General features: G+C 34.0%; 2 protein-coding genes across 5 annotated transcripts; one reads left to right on the plus strand and one right to left on the minus strand.

Moving 5' to 3' along the window:
• Positions 1-5,779: 5,779 nt before the first annotated feature.
• Positions 5,780-10,526, minus strand: LOC136410149 (protein-L-isoaspartate O-methyltransferase domain-containing protein 2-like). 2 transcript variants are annotated; one of them, XM_066392156.1, is made up of 10 exons: positions 10,165-10,526; positions 9,607-10,061; positions 8,964-9,123; positions 8,586-8,683; positions 8,315-8,527; positions 8,065-8,166; positions 7,882-7,987; positions 7,453-7,779; positions 6,773-7,038; positions 5,780-6,495 (listed from the first exon to the last, which is right to left on the minus strand). In XM_066392156.1, the coding sequence occupies exons 2-10, from the start codon at positions 10,046-10,048 to the stop codon at positions 6,383-6,385; spliced, it is 1,827 nt and encodes a 608-aa protein (XP_066248253.1). In that variant the 5' UTR covers positions 10,049-10,061; positions 10,165-10,526; the 3' UTR covers positions 5,780-6,382. The 2 variants fall into 2 exon arrangements, with proteins under 2 accessions (XP_066248253.1, XP_066248254.1); XM_066392157.1 differs by having other exon boundaries at positions 5,781-6,495; positions 7,882-7,978; positions 10,165-10,524.
• Positions 10,527-11,157: 631 nt separating this feature from the next.
• l(3)mbt (lethal (3) malignant brain tumor) lies at positions 11,158-18,044 on the plus strand. Of its 3 annotated transcripts, none has more exons than XR_010752214.1 (10): positions 11,158-11,257; positions 11,609-13,513; positions 13,685-14,078; positions 14,136-14,331; positions 14,393-14,621; positions 14,817-14,956; positions 15,021-15,192; positions 15,533-15,746; positions 16,109-17,918; positions 17,979-18,044. XR_010752214.1 is itself a non-coding variant. In XM_066392154.1 (9 exons), the coding sequence occupies exons 2-9, from the start codon at positions 11,617-11,619 to the stop codon at positions 16,617-16,619; spliced, it is 3,753 nt and encodes a 1,250-aa protein (XP_066248251.1). In that variant the 5' UTR covers positions 11,158-11,257; positions 11,609-11,616; the 3' UTR covers positions 16,620-18,032. The 3 variants fall into 3 exon arrangements, 1 of the variants encoding a protein (XP_066248251.1); XR_010752215.1 differs by lacking the exon at positions 11,158-11,257 and adding an exon at positions 11,303-11,558; XM_066392154.1 differs by having other exon boundaries at positions 16,109-18,032.
• The last annotated feature ends 232 nt before the right edge of the window (positions 18,045-18,276 follow it).

An 18,276-nucleotide genomic window follows, 5' to 3' on the forward strand; every position in this document is an offset into this window, starting at 1 on the left:
TCCCCCTCCCCGGATCCTAACAGCAATCTTCTAGATGTCCCTGCAGGCCTATCAGCTCGATTTTTGGATGGTCTAAGTTGCAACAAGTCTTCAATTGAATGGCTATTCCTCTTTCGATTGGACATTTTCCCTAAAAGAATCAATTCGATTTCCTTAAAAAAAAGCATTTAATGAACTGATATTTTTAGAGTACATATGCAAACAGCAATCAGAAGGCAAACATACCATCCAGCAAAATCTTTGAGATATATTATATCGCTCAGCGAACAAACAAAATATAAAATATATACCAACCCCCGGATGAAGTAACTTCGTCTGAAGATAGGAAGTGGAGTTGCGGTAAAGTTTGCCGACTACAAAATCGATACCTTATTAGAAAACTTTTCAAGTAGTTTGGAAACTTTTATAAACAATGGGCGTCTGATATCTGGAAGTAAACAGCTGAATGCTGATTAAAAAGGTGGAATTCCACCACGCTACTCTGAATAATTAAAATCGAATTTGCACTAGATGTAATTAAAACTCGTCTTTTACGCTTTGTTTTGGAAGCAGCTTTACCATTTTTTGTACTTTTTTTATAACACGTAAATTTAAAGAAAAATTAGTATTCTCAAATATACGAAATATTATGAGCATAGAGACTAAAGACTAAATATTAGTAGTAGCCATGGCAAGAAAACTAAAGCTTGAAAAAAACCCTTGAAACCTGAGGAAAAAAGTTTCTCCCCCAGTATCGACTTTTCGTACGAAAGCAAAGAAGTTTGAGAAAGTTTTGAAAAGTTTACGCCGAGCTAGGGACTCATAAAACTCCGTCCGACTTAGGAATAATAAAACGAAAATACGATTTCATTATGGCTCTCCTTTGTCCTTCTTCAGTATAACAGGTGTTTCAAAAAATAGTTGACATTAAGAGAAATAGCACTGTAATTCAGAGAATTTTCCAGGGAAGTACAAGCACTTCCGATTGATTTAGGAATAAATTTTATAAAAGAGCTTTCTTCAACAAAATGCAATCTTAACAAAGATAGAAACGTCAACCATATATCCTTTTATAGTTTGACAAAACAAACAATAAGTTAAGCGATAATGAAATCAAAAGTACGGAGGATACTTTGCTTCTTTCAATAAAAACAGGCACCATTTCATTATGATCTATTTGTACATCTACTTCTCAATGGCTTATACGAAGTGGTTTAATAGAATGGCCGGCAAGATTCCCTGATCTAACATTGTTGAATTTTTTCTCTATATGAGGGTATTGCATGTTGGTAAAAAAAATAGGAGTTGAAAATATTTTGTACTGTTAATTTAGATCAGATTGATTGCATTTTGAGCACTCTACATAAATTTGAAATAAATCAAGTAAAATCCCTTTGATTGGATCCAATGGAGGAAGCTTGTTTGATTCGAAATTCGCAAAACAGTTGTATTCCGCGACTCGAAGATCAAACTTTATTCCTCTAGTGTGAAGTCGATGGTTGACTGGATTTTCTTAAAAGACCACTCTGATGTTTTCAGTCTCAGAGAAACTGCTTTCGAGATACAATAACTCTCACTTTTTACTTGATATTTATTGTGTTCTTCTGCTTAATATTAAAGAAAGAGTTACTATTAACAAATGAGTAAATTATCAAATTTGAGTTAACGGATAAGTTCGAGACCATTCGCGTGGTGTCTCAAACCTAACTGCCTTCTCTAAGTTCATCTAAAATTCCAACATACATTCCACACTGAGACATAAATTAAAATTATTTATTCCCACGCTGGAATATAAGAGTGATGTGATTACCTAGACTAAATAAAAGATAAATGCAAAACGTAGGGTCGGACACAAAATGCTCTCACTTAAGGGTTCTCTTATCACCGCCAGACTAAATCATACACTTGGTGGTGACAAATTAATCGATAAAAAAAATCTTAATATATGAGTTCATTACTAAGGTCCAAACACCCTTTATTACCTAAAAATCGCAAGACATGACGGTGTCAATCAAAACAGTAAAAATAAGTCTATAAAGCAATTTCGTATCTTCTAAAGTCTTATAATATATCCAACATCAAAGGACAACTTATCGAAAAGGTAGCTCTCGAAAAGCTTTTTAAATAATTTTACGCAGGTAATCGACTTAAAATTACGTGAAAATTTGTCCTATAAGTTTTATATATAAAGAGCAAAGACTCATCTGGAATAGTACAGTAAAGTATAGGGGGATAAATACATTATTTTTATATGGAGTATTATGGTCATGTATATTTAGATACCGTGAGAATTTAGTGTCATGTTTTTTACAAGTAGAATTGAGAAGAAAATAAGTATGCATGGAAGTGCTAGCATTTTGCATCTACGGGACTAAGTATGATTGACAAAGATCCAGTAGGTTCATTAAAAATATATTGAAAAGTATATACGCTTTTTAAGAATAAAAAAAATCATTATCTGTCGGTCGGCCCTAAAAATCAATGCTACGCCGTAAGTGGCTATAAGCAAGTGCTGAATATACCTGTAAAAGATGATCAGTATGCAGGATGCCCTTGAGGCTCCCAATTACATAATAAGCAGAGTACAGTTTCAGAGATGTGGATCAAGAAATTTGAAAGATTCAGTGCGGGAGATGGGTTAAATTTTTAAATCGACTTTGATGTTTTTTGGAAAGACCTTACGATCGGAAAGGTTATATGGTTAGTCTTAAATCACTAACATTTAGTTTATTTTTCTAGCACCATTGAGAAAATTATAGCCCAATTCGATGGGCTTGATCCCTGAATGTAAAAACAACAGTCTTCATATGACAACAATGGTAAGACTTGTGTCTCTTGATTGTATTGAAGTAAAAGTACGATGCTTTGTTGGGAACTTAGAGAGTTAACCAATTTAAAAAGATCCTTAAATTTATTAAAATTAGTTAAATTCAAAAAAATGTTGTGCTTTAGTGATCAAGCTAATACTCTATCACCATTTAGATATCAATTAACATTAACACTGATTCTTGTAAGTCGTATGCATGTTTGGTTGAAAAATTTAGTACATTTTCATAATATGTTTTTGAGGATAATAGGTATATCAAATTTAACAAATTATCCAATTTTCTTATCCCAAGTAATTAGCTTCAACCTTCAGGTTATAATCTCTAGATGAATTACAGAGCACAACAAAATGTTGAAAAAATGCTCTCGATATACCTACTAGTCTTATTATTCCGCGCATTACATAAGAACAGCAAATTATGCCATGAGTGTCCCATACGGGACGATCGTATGCATACGAAACATACAAGTCAATAAGTTTCCAAGAAAGAACCCTAAATAACCTGAATAATGGTTTCTTTGCTTCTGCGTGTCAATTTTACAAGCTAAATATAATAAGGCAAAAGCCAAGAGGTAAAACAACAAACTTTAGCCAATAATCGGTCGGCAAAACACCCTCTCCAGGCAAAGGATTTACTGTGCATCAACAGCAGTTTACTCCACGTCATCTTAAACATAACCTATGAAAACATGGACAAAACTCAAGCACTTATCTGGAAACTACGCATGCAAAAGAAAACTTTGAAACTAGTTTTACCTGTTTGGAATGTCACCAGGATCGGTCTAGTACCGTTTTTACCAAGTTTTAAGACGCGTTTACCCCGATTTCGGAAGTTAAAGAAAGTTATAAGAAGTTGGCGGAAAAAAAGAGGTAGATATCCGCGATTAAAAAGTTTTCAGACACCGGACTCGAGTCCTTGGAAGCGGCAGTGCCAAGTTATCCAGTTCGTATGAGAACTACCCCTAGCTAAGTAAATGTCAGCATAACCTTGAAGGATATGACACACATATTCTAATTAGAAATTAAATTTATTTGTTGCAACAATCGCAATAAAGCTGATGATTCTCTTGTGATGTGTGCTTTAGAGTCACATCACTAAGTCTATAAAGAGGCATTAGGGGTAGGTCAAGGGAGAACAAGGTGGGCTGGCAACAAAGGCTGCGAGCGGCATCCAATATGGGGTTGAAAGTTGTGAAACAAATTTTGTAGTGTGCGCAGCGCTCTCCAAAATCAATAATATACAAACTTACAAGTATATTTCATTCTTATTCGTAAAGCGGGCACTCGCCGAGTTGTATTGGGAATTAATGAGCTGTTGTGCAGAGTTTTTCGGGTGGGCAGGAGTTTAAGCTGCGTAGTTTTTAATGATTTCCATCTATGTCTTTCTAGAAGTTCTAGTTCACTAGCGGGGCACTTTTGCAGTCAATATTTCTCTACTATATGATACAAACAAAGAACACTATTGTCATTGGGCTTTTAGATAGAGTCGTGTCACAAATTTGCTTTTAAGTAGGGAAGGGAATGATGAAGGTCATAAAAAATGCGAATGTGGCCAAACGGAGACGTAGATGCGCAATTTCATGCTCAATAAAATGGTGTTTGGAAAACTTCAAGTACCTGTTCTCAAAGATAGTAAATAAACATTCATGATATTTTTTTCAAAATGCTTCAAAGTTATCCGATTTATGGAGAAGAAACTAGATATCCCCAATGCATTTTCCATAGATTATACTCAGATAATGAATATCCGTTAAATATTAGCTAATGAAGTAAAGTTGTCGACGCTGACGTTCGCTGGTTTTTTTTTCGAGATGCAATTGAAACGCATATAGTAATGGATGATGATAGGTACAGAATAAAAATACGTCCTTCCAACATGAAACGAAAATGTTTAATTGCAAGGCAGATGGCCTTGAAACTGAATATCCTTGAGTTATATGTAATGTAGTTTCTTTGAATAGCAATAAAACGGTTTGAGAAAGATTAAAGTACACGTTGCAACATGTCTATCTCTTACAATGGTATAATATAATATATCACCCACATTTGAGTAATCAGAACAATTGTGATCAGATAATAAGCTTCATACTACAAACCTTAATTATGTGGTGAAGGATACGTATCAGGAACTGTGGCAATTCAACGCTTTGCAGTGACCATAAAAGCGTCAAGTAACATTAGACTTCGTAAAGAGATGTTCTTTTACTACTTGATGGATCATAAATACATAAGTCGATCATTTCTTGAAAAGCTTCTTTGGTAGAGTTGAACTTGTTTGGTGCCAGATAACAAGCCTTTGTGATTACAATTCTTCTTTATGTGTGTATCTAACGTAAAACAGTTATATTCAATGGCAAAAAAGTGCAACAAACAATAGTATTACAGTAGCAGCGAGTTGAACCTTTACTTCCGTATCATTCACATGACGCAAAGTAACTATATCTTCAAAATAACGTTTTCGCATGTCAATTTTTCTGACCAAAATGGCAAAAAAAATCTTCCATTTACAGCTCAAAGATACCAATCTACAAGCATGGAATTTTTGCTTTTCACAAATGTGATGAAAACAGTTGCCAGTAAATACCCGCGTTCCATTAGTTTTTTATTCGATTACTCTTTAATCTAAAAAAGAAACATTGACCATAGCGTAGCACCAAAGCTACCTGTAACATACATTACCTACATCTCAAATAACGTCAACTTAATTCAGCATAATACCCAGCGAGGTAGTTTAAAAATATACAGGGATTTCTACACTGCATATTAAACTATGGCTGCTGGACATGAATAAGTTAACTTTATATCCTTGGATCACTGCTCCCATTTCGTAACAATAAAAAGGTCAGAAGTGCCGCCCCGTTTAAAGCAGGTAGGGAAATAATCCTTATTTGTGGTTATCCAATTCAAACAAACCTATTTTTGTATTAGAAATAATGAATATTTATTAGTAAATAACTAAATATGATGTAAGTTTCTAAAGTAAATACTAACCATATCTCTGCGCAAAAATAGCAAACCTCTCAAAATGAAATCGTAACTACTCTATTACCCTCTGAATATTGATTAATTAATCATGAGATAATTCAACACCAACAGATCTGACCATTTAAATATACCTACGTAGATATTTAATAAAATTATATAATTAAAAAATTAACATGGGATTCAAACCTCCCAGCAAACTAATAAATAAAACATTATTTCAAAAAAAAACAACAATTCACAATATTATATGATTAATGCATATCTTATTTAATTTTTTTTTAATATATGTTTTAGATGCAGGGTTAAAATTAAAGACTATATTAATAAAATACTACATAGCTTTGCAGTATAAAATACCTGCTTACATCAGTATAAATACCTTACCCCCACCAAGGGCTACCCTACGTACTAAGTTCTAAATACTACTTGTTAAAGTTTCCCTTAAAATATAACAGATTCTCGTTGCCCCAAAAATTGTAAGATTAACAATGGCATTTTATAATTATTTTTTGGTATTTACTCTTCAGAGGGCTTTTTAATATCTCTATAGTAATTAAGGTACGATTTCAAAATGAGAGGTAAAGGTAGTTGCTAGATACACGCCCGCATGTATTCAGTATAGGGACTTTGGAACACCCGTAAATCGTCAGTGGCTACTTTCAGTTGTTCGTCAAAATCGCTGCTGCTGCTGCTGCTGCTGGACTCTAAACAAACAAAAAATATTAATGAATTTGAATATCTCGATAGCAAAATATTGTCCACATACGTTTTATATGAACTTTTTATATTATCTTGAAGGGTTCTATCAAATGTTAAAATTGACACCAAAGCTTTTTAGTGGCAACGTTAAAATAGCATGAACAAAAATTGTATTTGATTGATTAGTTGCTGCCATTTTTTAATACAAAAATTGCGATAAAACCCGACGAAAAGTTTCACAAAATTAAGAATAAAATTAAAATAAATGAATTCTTAACTAACCCATCAAATGATGCCGTTCGATCCTACTACATACAGGTGCGTTCGTATTAGTTTGTGTACCTCTTTTATAACACTTTTCCAAAGAATAGTCTTCATCACAACTGGAAATTGTTTCTAACTTCATATTTTCATCGTCGGAAGAGGATTGAACTTCGACTATTTCGTCTCCTAGGCCCCTATCAATTTTTTCGCGTTGTTGAGCTCTTCTCCTTTGTGGGGAGCAGCTTGTGCCTGGTTGAGGATCTTGTGGTTCAAAATCTCTTTGGCTAATGACAACAAAACGTTAAATATAGTATAGTATCAGAATACTTATTATAATATGATACTTCTATTAGAGAGGAGAAGTAAATATTCATATGATGTAATTATATTTGGTGAGAATTTCAATTTTGTTAATGTACACCAAAATAATTTGTGCCGTAGATCCGGTGGCCTAATTAATTTTTTTCTATACCATATCGTTTAGCTATTAGCCATTTATTCACGTTAAGGTCCTATGCAAAATGGAAAATTATAGTTTCGACATGAGCTATCTCTAAAGTTTTGAAAAAAATTGTTAAATTCTAGAAATGACTTAAAACATTTCAAAATTACTCTAATATTCTTGAAGTAATATAAAACAAAAATGAGCGTATATCCACTGAAAGTAATAAAATAAAACACCTTAAATAAAAACTTACCTAGCTGCAGTGCTTATAACCCCTCCGTCAACCTTAGTGCCAACCTGACTTGACCATTCCAAATCGTTTTCCCCTGGTAGTGCAGAACGATCTCCCTCTACTCTAGCTTCTTCTTCCTCCAGAACTCTCCCCTCCAATACTTGAGTTATAGCGTCATTTAAATACTCAACGACCGTTTCTTCAATGTCTCTAACTTGAACTAATCTTGTGTTTTTCAGATCATCAATATCATTGGCTTCCATATCACCGTTACCTTGAGGATCATCATTATCTGAATTGTGTTCTATGACAGCTCTGACCTCATGACATGAAGGCTCATTTGACTCTCTAGACAAATTTTTATAAGAGTTTATATGTTAAATTATGTACTTGCACATGTAATATGTAATTATATAATAAACAGAAATAAATGATAAACTTCGAACTCACCGACTATTAGAATTTCCATGATCATTAACCTTCATTGTAGAAGCAGGGCACAATCTATTTCTGTTATTATCACTATCCTCGCCTCTATTTGTATCCCCTTGAAAAACTGAGATTACTTATTGCCACAATAACATCCATTAGGATTGTCTCATTAATTAAGTAAAAATAATATAACAAAATTACCTGATTCGCCGCGGTTCATCCCCATTCCCATAAAAAATCGAAAGATTCCATCACTTTCTCCGCTCCTAAATAAAGCTCTCCCCATATGTCTTCTTTCTCCCTCTACAAAACTAACAATAGTCAACTTCTACTGATTAAGGTAATTGAGATAAAATCATTGTTAAGCCACAATTGAAGAAAAACAATGTCCCAATGAAATTAGCTAAACTAGATTTCTGAAAAATTCAATTAAACAGTACCATATACATACCTACTCTCCCTACGCGATTTTCATCATCAGAACTCTCCGCAGTTGCTCCATCAAAAAGAGGGACCACCATCCGTCTCAAAGCCCTCTTTTTCCGGTTCTGAGGCTTAGACACATTCTTTTTTGCTGGTGGATGTTCTTTTTCAATGTTGTGTCTGAGAATATTACGAACTACAGAGCGACACAAAACCTGCAGGGACAAGGGTTCAATGTCAACTGCAAAATATTGGCATAATTTAATTGGTTAGATATCTAGTTAATGTTTTGCACTTACTTGGCTTAATAAAATCTTGCCAACCCTCTGGAGGTATTATTAACGACGCAAATGAAACTGGCAACAAAGATCTTACTTTCCATTGACTTTCAGACAGTCTACAAAACAATTTTTAGCTTAAAGCCGAATTACTGATGTGCTATTAACTCTAACATCAAGGTAGTTTAATGGCAATTAAGAAATTACTAATACCTAAGCTCAATTTCAATATTTTATTAGCTTTAACTAACAGTACCAATTTCATTAAAAGTTAGATGTACCTACTGTATTAATAAGATACCTTGCAAAAACATAAAAAATTAGATATCATGTCAATAGTAACTAAACACATCATACAATATTTAAATAATTTTGTAATTTGCAATATTAAAAAAATACCTTTTGATTTGGAGAAGTTGATCATTTAGTGGCATGACTAATATGCCTCCAATCTTCATTAAATTTTTCATATAGGGTTCATATTCTTCTGGACAGGCAGCACCACAATAAATCCGATCATACAGATTGGAGCATTCAGTGCTCAGACATAAGCAATTCCCTGAAAACATAACCCTTTGACTCTTAAAAGTTTGAGATTTACTAATAAAAAACAATAGGTTATGCAGACTCATATAATTTTCTGATTCTCTATAAGTCCCTGAAGTCTATGCTGGAAACTGATTCATCCTGTACAGTGCATCCAGCTTAACATGATGATATACAAGGTGTACTATTGAATTCCAACTCAAAGTAGCTAAAATATTATTATTTCAACTTTTATTGTACCTTCTACGACAACTGAGATATGAAACCATGTCCAAAGGGAAGATTTTCCAAAAATGGCATTTATATTTAAAATATTTAAAAATCAATCAAGTTAGCTGTGAAACAATGGTACCATAAATTTTCATCTCAAAATCAAATCTATAAATGTGTAATCAACTTTTATCTGTCCATTACTCTTTTACCAGTAACACATAAATCCAGCAAAAAACATTAACCAAAATATGTCAGTCAAATTCAAGCAATACATCAACTTTACCTTGAATAAACTTAGGTTCACAAAAATCAAACTCATCCACTGCCCCTGAATATTCCTTGAAATCCTCCAGCTTTTTGTTTGCATACTCGATAACATCTTCATGTAATTCTATCCCATGATTAATACCATTTGATCCCAAAATTAAGCCCACCATTGTGCTGAAGTAGCCAGTCCCTGAACCGAGATTTAGAAATGATATTCCTGAAGTTAAGTTGAGCTCCTCCATAACTTTTGAATAGATACAGGGGGCTGAGATATGCAAATTGCCACTCTTCCATGCTAGATCTTTATAAGCAGTTCCTCTAGCTTCTGGTAGAAAGTATTCAGCTCTGTCTACTGCTCGAAATATTCTCTCAGTTTGTGAGCTTTTAATGTAATCTGCTTCTAGGAGATTATCAATTAATTCATCATTGTTACTCCCTGAACTCACTGCGCCTCCCATTATTCTGTGTTGGCTGATATGTGGAGTTAGATTAATTATTAAAAACTATTAATAAATGATCACGTTGTTTACAAGTGCAACGCTGTAGCGGAAAAGTAAAACTAAAATTATCTTACCTAATGACCAATTACAACCACATCACTATATGGCCTAGAAAATGCTTAGGAAAGGATTCAAATCGACTGAATATGCGGCTTATTATTTGTAATGTGAATAGAAATTTGCAGTATTTCAACTGTAGACTCAAAAGTTGGAGATAAAATACAGAAGAAATTAATTTAAGAAATAAAGCCCGTTAAATTAAGCCTTAAAACTGTAAGAGAAAAATCCAAAAACACTGAGACGCCATTAAAATGTATAATACAAACCAGCTGTTTACAGTTTTTGTGTTGTCTTTTTTTGGAACCGATGTTGCCAATTTCCACTAGTGAAAGCTCTTTTTCGATTATCACTGTCTACCTCTATGATTCAAACAGAGTGGAATATGTGGATTTTCAAATTTCACTAATGAAGGACACAACGTCGCCTCGGGCAATCACAAAGAGGGCGCAATGCACTTCCGTCACATTCACACATTCCTTTGTTTTTTAATCATTGACAGGAAAATTTCCAAAATGTCTCGCAATCACATCGAAATGGTCTTTAAATACCAAAAAGTCTGCAGTACCTTTCAAATAATTTTTTAAACTAATTCCCTAATTCATGCTTTGCAGTATCTTACAAATTTACGTTTTACTGTTGCGAAAAATGAAAAATGTCAACGACACATTACAGCAGAACTTATTTTGTTTTCTTACTTAAAGTACAGCTAGCTTTGTGATTTGTGTTTTCTTTGGAGCGGCGAATTGAAAAATCAAATTGCGATTTTCATTTTTAAATTAATTTTTGATTTGATTTTCTGAAGGCGGGAGATTTGTAGCGGATCTGCACCTTTCCCCGTCCCCTCCTATCCTCCGTTAACTATGCGCTGATAAAAATAGCAATGTTTCGTTTTACGGCGTGTTGGTTCCCAACATAATACGAATGCTTTCTCTCTTTGTCAGAATTGGTTTATGAAACAAGGACAGAGCGTACGTTAATTGCTTGGGGTTTGTCCTTCCGTGCAAACAGAAATTTCTCTATGATAGAGGAGTCCGTCTTGCAATGAAACTGTTTGTGTATTAAAAATTAGTTTTTTAATTAAATAAACTGAATTTAAGCGTTCAACGGGTGAGTATAGTTTAATTAATGTTCCCCAACATTACCACAATTAATTGAATTCTGTGTTGAGAGTGAGAGCCGCGAAATTTCTGAAAGTTCATATAGGTTCAGCCTATGGCCATTATATACTGGGTCCCAGAGCGATATTTTTAATATTTTTTAATTCAGAAATATTATAGATGGTATATCAACGCAACAAGTTCAGAAGTTTATCAATTGCATTATGCAGGCACATAGACCAAAGTGTCTTCTCACAAAAAATTAATTATAATCTCGAAAACCACAAATAGATGATTCTGCCCTCCTAATAGTAATTGCCAATCAGGGTTTGTGTATTATTATTTACTTCTCTATGTTTAGTTGCAGATATGTCAGCCAACGTGTCTCCTGAATATTCCAGCCCCATGCCCCCCAGAGAAAGTCCAAATTTGCAGCTAAACCAAACTACTCAAATTATTATCGAAAATAGTTTAGATGACATAACAATATCCAAGTGCGACAAAAGTTCTTCTATGTCTTTAAAGTCGCAGGTCTTGCCACTGGTTTACATAAAAAATAATAATAACAAACTACCTATTGCCATTAATCCCACCAAACGGTCGAGGAGTGGGAATTTTGTTATTTCATCTGCACCACCAACTCTTATAACCAGTAGATCTACAACTGTAACTACAATTCCCAGAAGTTCTGCTCCAAATATTTTTATTGCAGGAAGAGGCAGGTCCTTAGTGCTGCCCAAACAGCCAATAACTATAATGCCTCAAGGCTCCAAAGTCGGAACTTATGTTACAATGCTAAAACCTGTATCTAAGCAACCTGATATTCAGATTTCTGTGCAGCCAGAGAGTGCAGATCAACATTTGGAGTCTGTAAGAGAGTTTAAATCCACTTACGTACCACAGAATCAAAATGCGATTAAGTTGCACTCAGACTCAAGTACAACACAACCTCAAAAGTTTATACTAACAGGCCCCCTGCCGAAGATCCCAAAAGGCAAATTAATAAGTCCAATGCCCAGACTTCAAACAAACAGACCACCAATCACAGCTACTACAGATTGTGTACAATCAGCTAAGTTTACAGTGCTGCCGTTCCCAGTACCACCCTTACCACAGAAGAACCAAGTTTCAACAGCTGGGCAAAAAATGATCAATTTTCAGATATCTGATGGGAAAATATTTTCTCATATGGCTACACCTGTCACCATTATGGGTGATAATAAAATTGCCCCTCTAGAACCATTCACTACTTTGGTACCTCAAAACTTTTGTGAAAAATCACAGCTTAGAATATCAGATAACTTGTCAAGTTTAGTGTCTGAAAAAAATGATATTAGTTCCAAAAGTTATGAATTGTCCATTGCTGATGACGAATCTTTAAGTAACCAAAGTGAACCAAAACTGGTGGTGTCTTCTGCTGATAGCAATTCATCCACAGAAAATAATGCAAATGTTAACCGACAGCCACCAAAATTTTCACATGCTGTATCTATATTAAAAAAAAATGTGAGCAGTGTGTTTTCAGACACGAAAAAAGTAGACTCAACTAATAACAATGGCATTCAAAATATTGTAGGAGATAATGACATTACCATAATTAAACCAAGTACAGGAGCTCAAGAAAAGGTTACTGTAACAATACCTGATGAGGCACTTAAGAAACCAGAACGAGAGAAAAGTAGAAGGAAATCCCAATTTCATTTCAGAAAGGACTTTGATGACATAGAAGTTAGTTTTCCTGATGAAGATTGTAAGCCATCATTATCTCCTGAAAATGCTATTCCTGAAGAAATCCCAGAAATAAAAGTAGAGGACTTAAATTTTGAAGAAAAGCCAAACATATTGCCAGACAATATTAACATAAAATCTGAAATAAATTTTGAAGATAATAAAGAAGAAAATGCTGAGTCACCATTGATTGACCCAAAAACAATTCTGAACATTGAACCATCCTCTGATGTTGATGCAGCTAAACTCTTACAGTGGGATGACAATATTGGCAACCTGCCTGGTAGTAACTTAAAATTCTTTATGAATGAATTTGGGATACTTGAGTTTCTGACAGAAGAAGATCACCAAAAACTATTGGATAAGAAATTTAAAAAAGCCAAAATGAAAGAAAATCTGGAGCGCGAAGTACAGTGCACCGAATGTGGTTGTTATGGAATTAGGGCTGATTTTGTAGATGGAAATTGTTGTAGCATGGATTGTCAGTCAGCACATAAGGCTAAATCTGTAAAATATAAAGAACAATTAGAAACAAATGGTAAGTGTATTTATAGATTTAAGTATTTATATAAACAAGGAAATAATTTTTTTTTCCCTTTTTTTTCACTTTACAATAATTTTTTTAAATTTAATACTACTGTATAGTTTAATTCTTTAGTCATATAATTATAAACAATACTTGAATAATATAGATTTTAATTGTCCACAGTTGGTATAGCTTCAGCAACAACTAGAGCTCCCATTAAGCGCAAATTTCCCATAAAAAGTAAATCAGACAACGACATTAAACACGAACCACGACATGAGCTGAGAAATACTGATCGTGGTAGTGCAGATGAGGAGACGTCTAATGACGCCTCCCAAGACAAATTCTCTTACCCATGGGAATGTAAAAAGAAAGGATTTTCCTGGTCCAAATATTTAATGCACATTGGTGCTAAAGCAGCTCCAGTGAAATTATTTAAAGACCCCTTTCCATATACACGCAACCTTTTCAAACCTGGAATGAAGATGGAAGGAGTAGACCCTCAACATCCGTCTTATTTTTGCATTTTAACTGTGATGGATGTTATAGGTTACAGACTTAGATTACATTTTGATGGGTTCGTATTTTTAGCAACTTGTTTAATGTGCAAGACGTTTAATGTGAAATTTTGCAGATACTCCGAGAATTACGACTTTTGGACTTACGCTGATAGTTCAGATTTATTTCCTATGGGTTGGTGTGAAAAATACAACCACACATTGCGCACTCCTCCTAGTTATACTGAGGAAACATTCAATTGGTTGCAATATTTGAGAGTGACGAAAAGTACCGCTGCACCCAAGCATTTATTTGTTAACCGTTCAGGACAAGTAAGTTTACTACTGTGGGATTCAGCTCTATTAAATACACAGACATATTTATGCGTATCAGGCGATTTGTCCCAATGGTTTCCGAATTGGAATGAAATTAGAAGCTGTTGATAAGAAGAATTACTCACTAATTTGTGTAGCCACAGTGAGAGACATGATGTACAATAGAATATTGGTGCACTTTGATGGTTGGGATGATATTTATGACTATTGGGCTGAACCGACGTCACCTTATATCCATCCAGTTGGTTGGTGCGATAGATATGGTCACGATTTAACGCCTCCAAGTGGTAAGTAAATTTGATTTTGTGTAATTTTTGTAGATAGGTTAGTATGCAATATATCATTGCGCCTTATTTTAATAGCACTAGTACTTTCTATCTTAAACTTAAGTCAGTTCATTAAAATAATTCATCTGCTTTCTTCATGAAGCTAGTCATAAAAGAATAAACAATATTAACTATATTTTGTTTTGTTTTTTTCAGATTATGCTACTCCTGAAACTTTTACGTGGGAAGCATATTTGAAAGAGACCAAGTCAGTAGCTGCACCTGTAAGGGCCTTTAAACAGCGTCCTACTTGTGGTTTCAAAAGAGGAATGAGACTGGAATGTGTTGATAAAAGGGTAAGATGCAGTTATATACATGTGAATAATAAAGAACGTTAATATTCTGGTAATAAATTTTTAGGTTCCTCATCTAATTCGAGTGGCCACAGTAGATGATGTAAAAGACCATCAAATAAGAATCCATTTCGATGGATGGCCCGACCGTTATAGCTATTGGGTAGACGATGATAGTCCGGATATACATCCTATTGGCTGGTGCCAAAAGACAGGACATCCACTGGAACCCCCTCTAAGTAAGTTCATACTTAAAAATAAGTTTTCCCATATTTGTCAAAACATGATGATAATGATCTTTATTTGAAAAATTAGGTTGCAATAACATATAACAAAGTAACCACAGAAAAAAAATGTCGAAAATATCTAGTTTTAGATATTTTTTCACGTTTGTGAAATGTTTATTTTGCACAATGTCATTTTGGAAGTCATGAATATGTGTTTACCTTTCAATTGTCTGATATTTTGCATCATCAATACATATATTAGAAAAAATCTATGTTTTTTTATCTATCAGAGTAGCATTTCGCGCACTATGGACAAAAATGACAATTTTAGCTCACGCTCACTTTCTTATAGCTCCTGATGATGTTTTCCATTTCCTGGATTGTCCGACAGTGGGGTGTAGAGGAGAGGGTCATATATACGGAATGAGATATTCTAGACACTCAACACAGGAGACTTGTCCATACGCAGAACCAAACATCGATTGCGATAAAACGTTACCAGATAGGCTGTTGAGTCCCAATAGAAGTCCTGAGGCGAAAGAACCGGTTTCCAGGCAGCCCAGAGCGTAAATATTCATATTTCCCAATGCAGTGCTTTCATTTCAATAGATGCCGCCATAAAAACATTTAATTTGATAAAAGAAATGCGTCATTTTAAATGTGACGTGTTTTTTATGTGACAATATGATTTAAACCACATATATTAATTAATTTTCCTCTCTCTCAAACCAAAGTCATTGTTAAATTTAACCGCTGCCACCCTGCCATTATTTATACAAGAGAAAAACATCTGTTTGCCATGGCAAGCCAGAGTTTTTAATAAGTTGGAATAGCATATAAAATTTATTTAGAATATCTCATTTTGAAGTGAAGGCACTTATGTACTATGTATATCTCGAATTTCTCAACAAAATCACCTTTTTTACAGGAAACCAAAGATGGGGAGGCCGCCAAAGTGGCGAAAAGATCTGACAAGGCATGAAGGCGAAAAAAACCTGGAACCCCCGGAAAAGAAACCCAGAAAACGTCTTATTAAACACCTCCAAAAAGAAGACCACGAAGCCAAGTCCGAGCACTCAACTCAGGCAGTAGAAGAAAACGCCCGTTCATTCATTGAAAAATCGAAAATTTTACCAGCCGAACACGAGTCTTGGAAAAGGCATTCAACATTTTTAAAAGAATTTGTGAGCTGTAATACACCAGGCAGTCCGCTAAATTGGTCGAAACACGAAGTGCACGAATTCGTAACGTCTATTCCAGGCTGTGATATGAATGGGAGTAATTTTAGTGACCACGAAATAGACGGCGAAGCGTTTTTGCAATTAAGCCAAAACGACTTGTTGCATATTATGAATTTCAAAATGGGGCCCGCCGTTAAATTGTACAACACCATTGTACTGTTACGGGACCGATATTGTGATAGAAAGAGAAAGCAATAAGTCAATTCGATTATTTAGGTAACTGAGGTAAAATCATTTCAGGGAAATTTCCTTATAACAATAAGTCTTTATTGTTTCCGGAAGGTAAGGAGTCTAAGCAACTTGAAACCGACTTGATTAATTAAGAACTTCTTCAATTTTTCAAGAAAATTGTTAAAGTGACAATAAGGCCGGTATATGAATGATTTCTTTTTACTTTAAGTTGGTTGTACTTCGCAAACTTTCTACACTATATACTTCCAACGACATTTTTATGTTGGATGAAAATAAACTGCTCACAAAAATAGTCGAAACTTTTTTTGTATATAAATATCATTTAGACATAAATCTTGATGTCTAATAACATTCATAGTTCATCCAATCAAAATTATCAAGTTAGTCTTTCCATTTTTCATCACTTCATTCCAGAGAGTAACACTTCCATCGTAGAATAGCACTGTCCTTACCATATTGTGTCCAATATATCATTAATTTTTGTTCCCTTTAAAATTCGCCCATCTGATTCATACAGCACAAAATGACATTCATTTGATAACTAGCAACCACTGTATTCAGCAATAACCCAATTGAATTCCAAATGTTCTTGAGTCCACATGCACAAAATTTTGTGGTCAGACTGGAGAGAAGAACGAACGGCAAGTCGTAGAGTATTTACAGCGCTGATACAGTCGGTTTCTGATGGTGTCACTTGCAACTCTTGTACCTGGATTAAAAGTTCTTTTCCTAGTTTTGGTTAGATTTTCCAAATGCCATTAAGGGCTATTCTATATACATTATTATTTTAGCAAAACTTACATAAAAATAAGAACTATGAAAACTCCCTGTAATTTTTAAAGATCTCATATTTTGTAAACTAAATACATTTCGAGGTAATATCCAGGGCACCTTAATAATGTTTTTTAATTTATAGTCATGCAAACACCATTAATGTAATTATAACAGTTGTGCATTAAATTAAGATCTAGATATAGCGGAATTAGATAAAATATGATTTTTTATTTATTTATTTTAATTCTCGTGTGAAACATGTCCCGAGATATCGACCAAAGTCACTAAATGACCTTACATTTTTTTGAATGACTGAAAAATGTGCCGTTTTAACTGTTCTTGTGAGCAGTTTATATTTAACTGTATTTGTATACACTGATATTATCATTTTTTAAAGTCTTTTGACGATTTGTTTAGTATAATTCCTCCGTTTAGTTAAGATTATTATTTTTAGGAATATCCTTATATAGTCTTGATATATGGTGCGGTCGTAAATAAACGCCCCCCACTTGTTTTTTTGAACCATGTAATGTAGCAAGTTAAAACTTAAGTTTCGATTTTCAGCTGCTTACAGGGTTAAAAAATACGGAGGAGGAGCTTTATTTACTATCTCTCTGTATATACAACAGATTGATTTTTTTATCGCACGGAATATAAATACTGCATAATTATTAGCCAACAACGTTTCATTTTTAAACTATAAGTGCAGGGGGTCCTATAGTTAAGAGTACATAGCTGATTCACAGATTTCTTAGGTAAAAAAAATTAAAATTGAGAAATGAGTGTCAAAGGTTAAAATACTATTTACATTTTTTGAAAAAAAAAACATTATTTTGCACAACAGTCTTGGGAGGATTTTTTGGATGGGAAGTTTTTTTGTGTTACATTG

This window comes from Euwallacea similis, chromosome 7 (genome assembly GCF_039881205.1).
Source record: "Euwallacea similis isolate ESF13 chromosome 7, ESF131.1, whole genome shotgun sequence".
Taxonomy (NCBI): Eukaryota; Metazoa; Arthropoda; class Insecta; order Coleoptera; family Curculionidae; genus Euwallacea; species Euwallacea similis.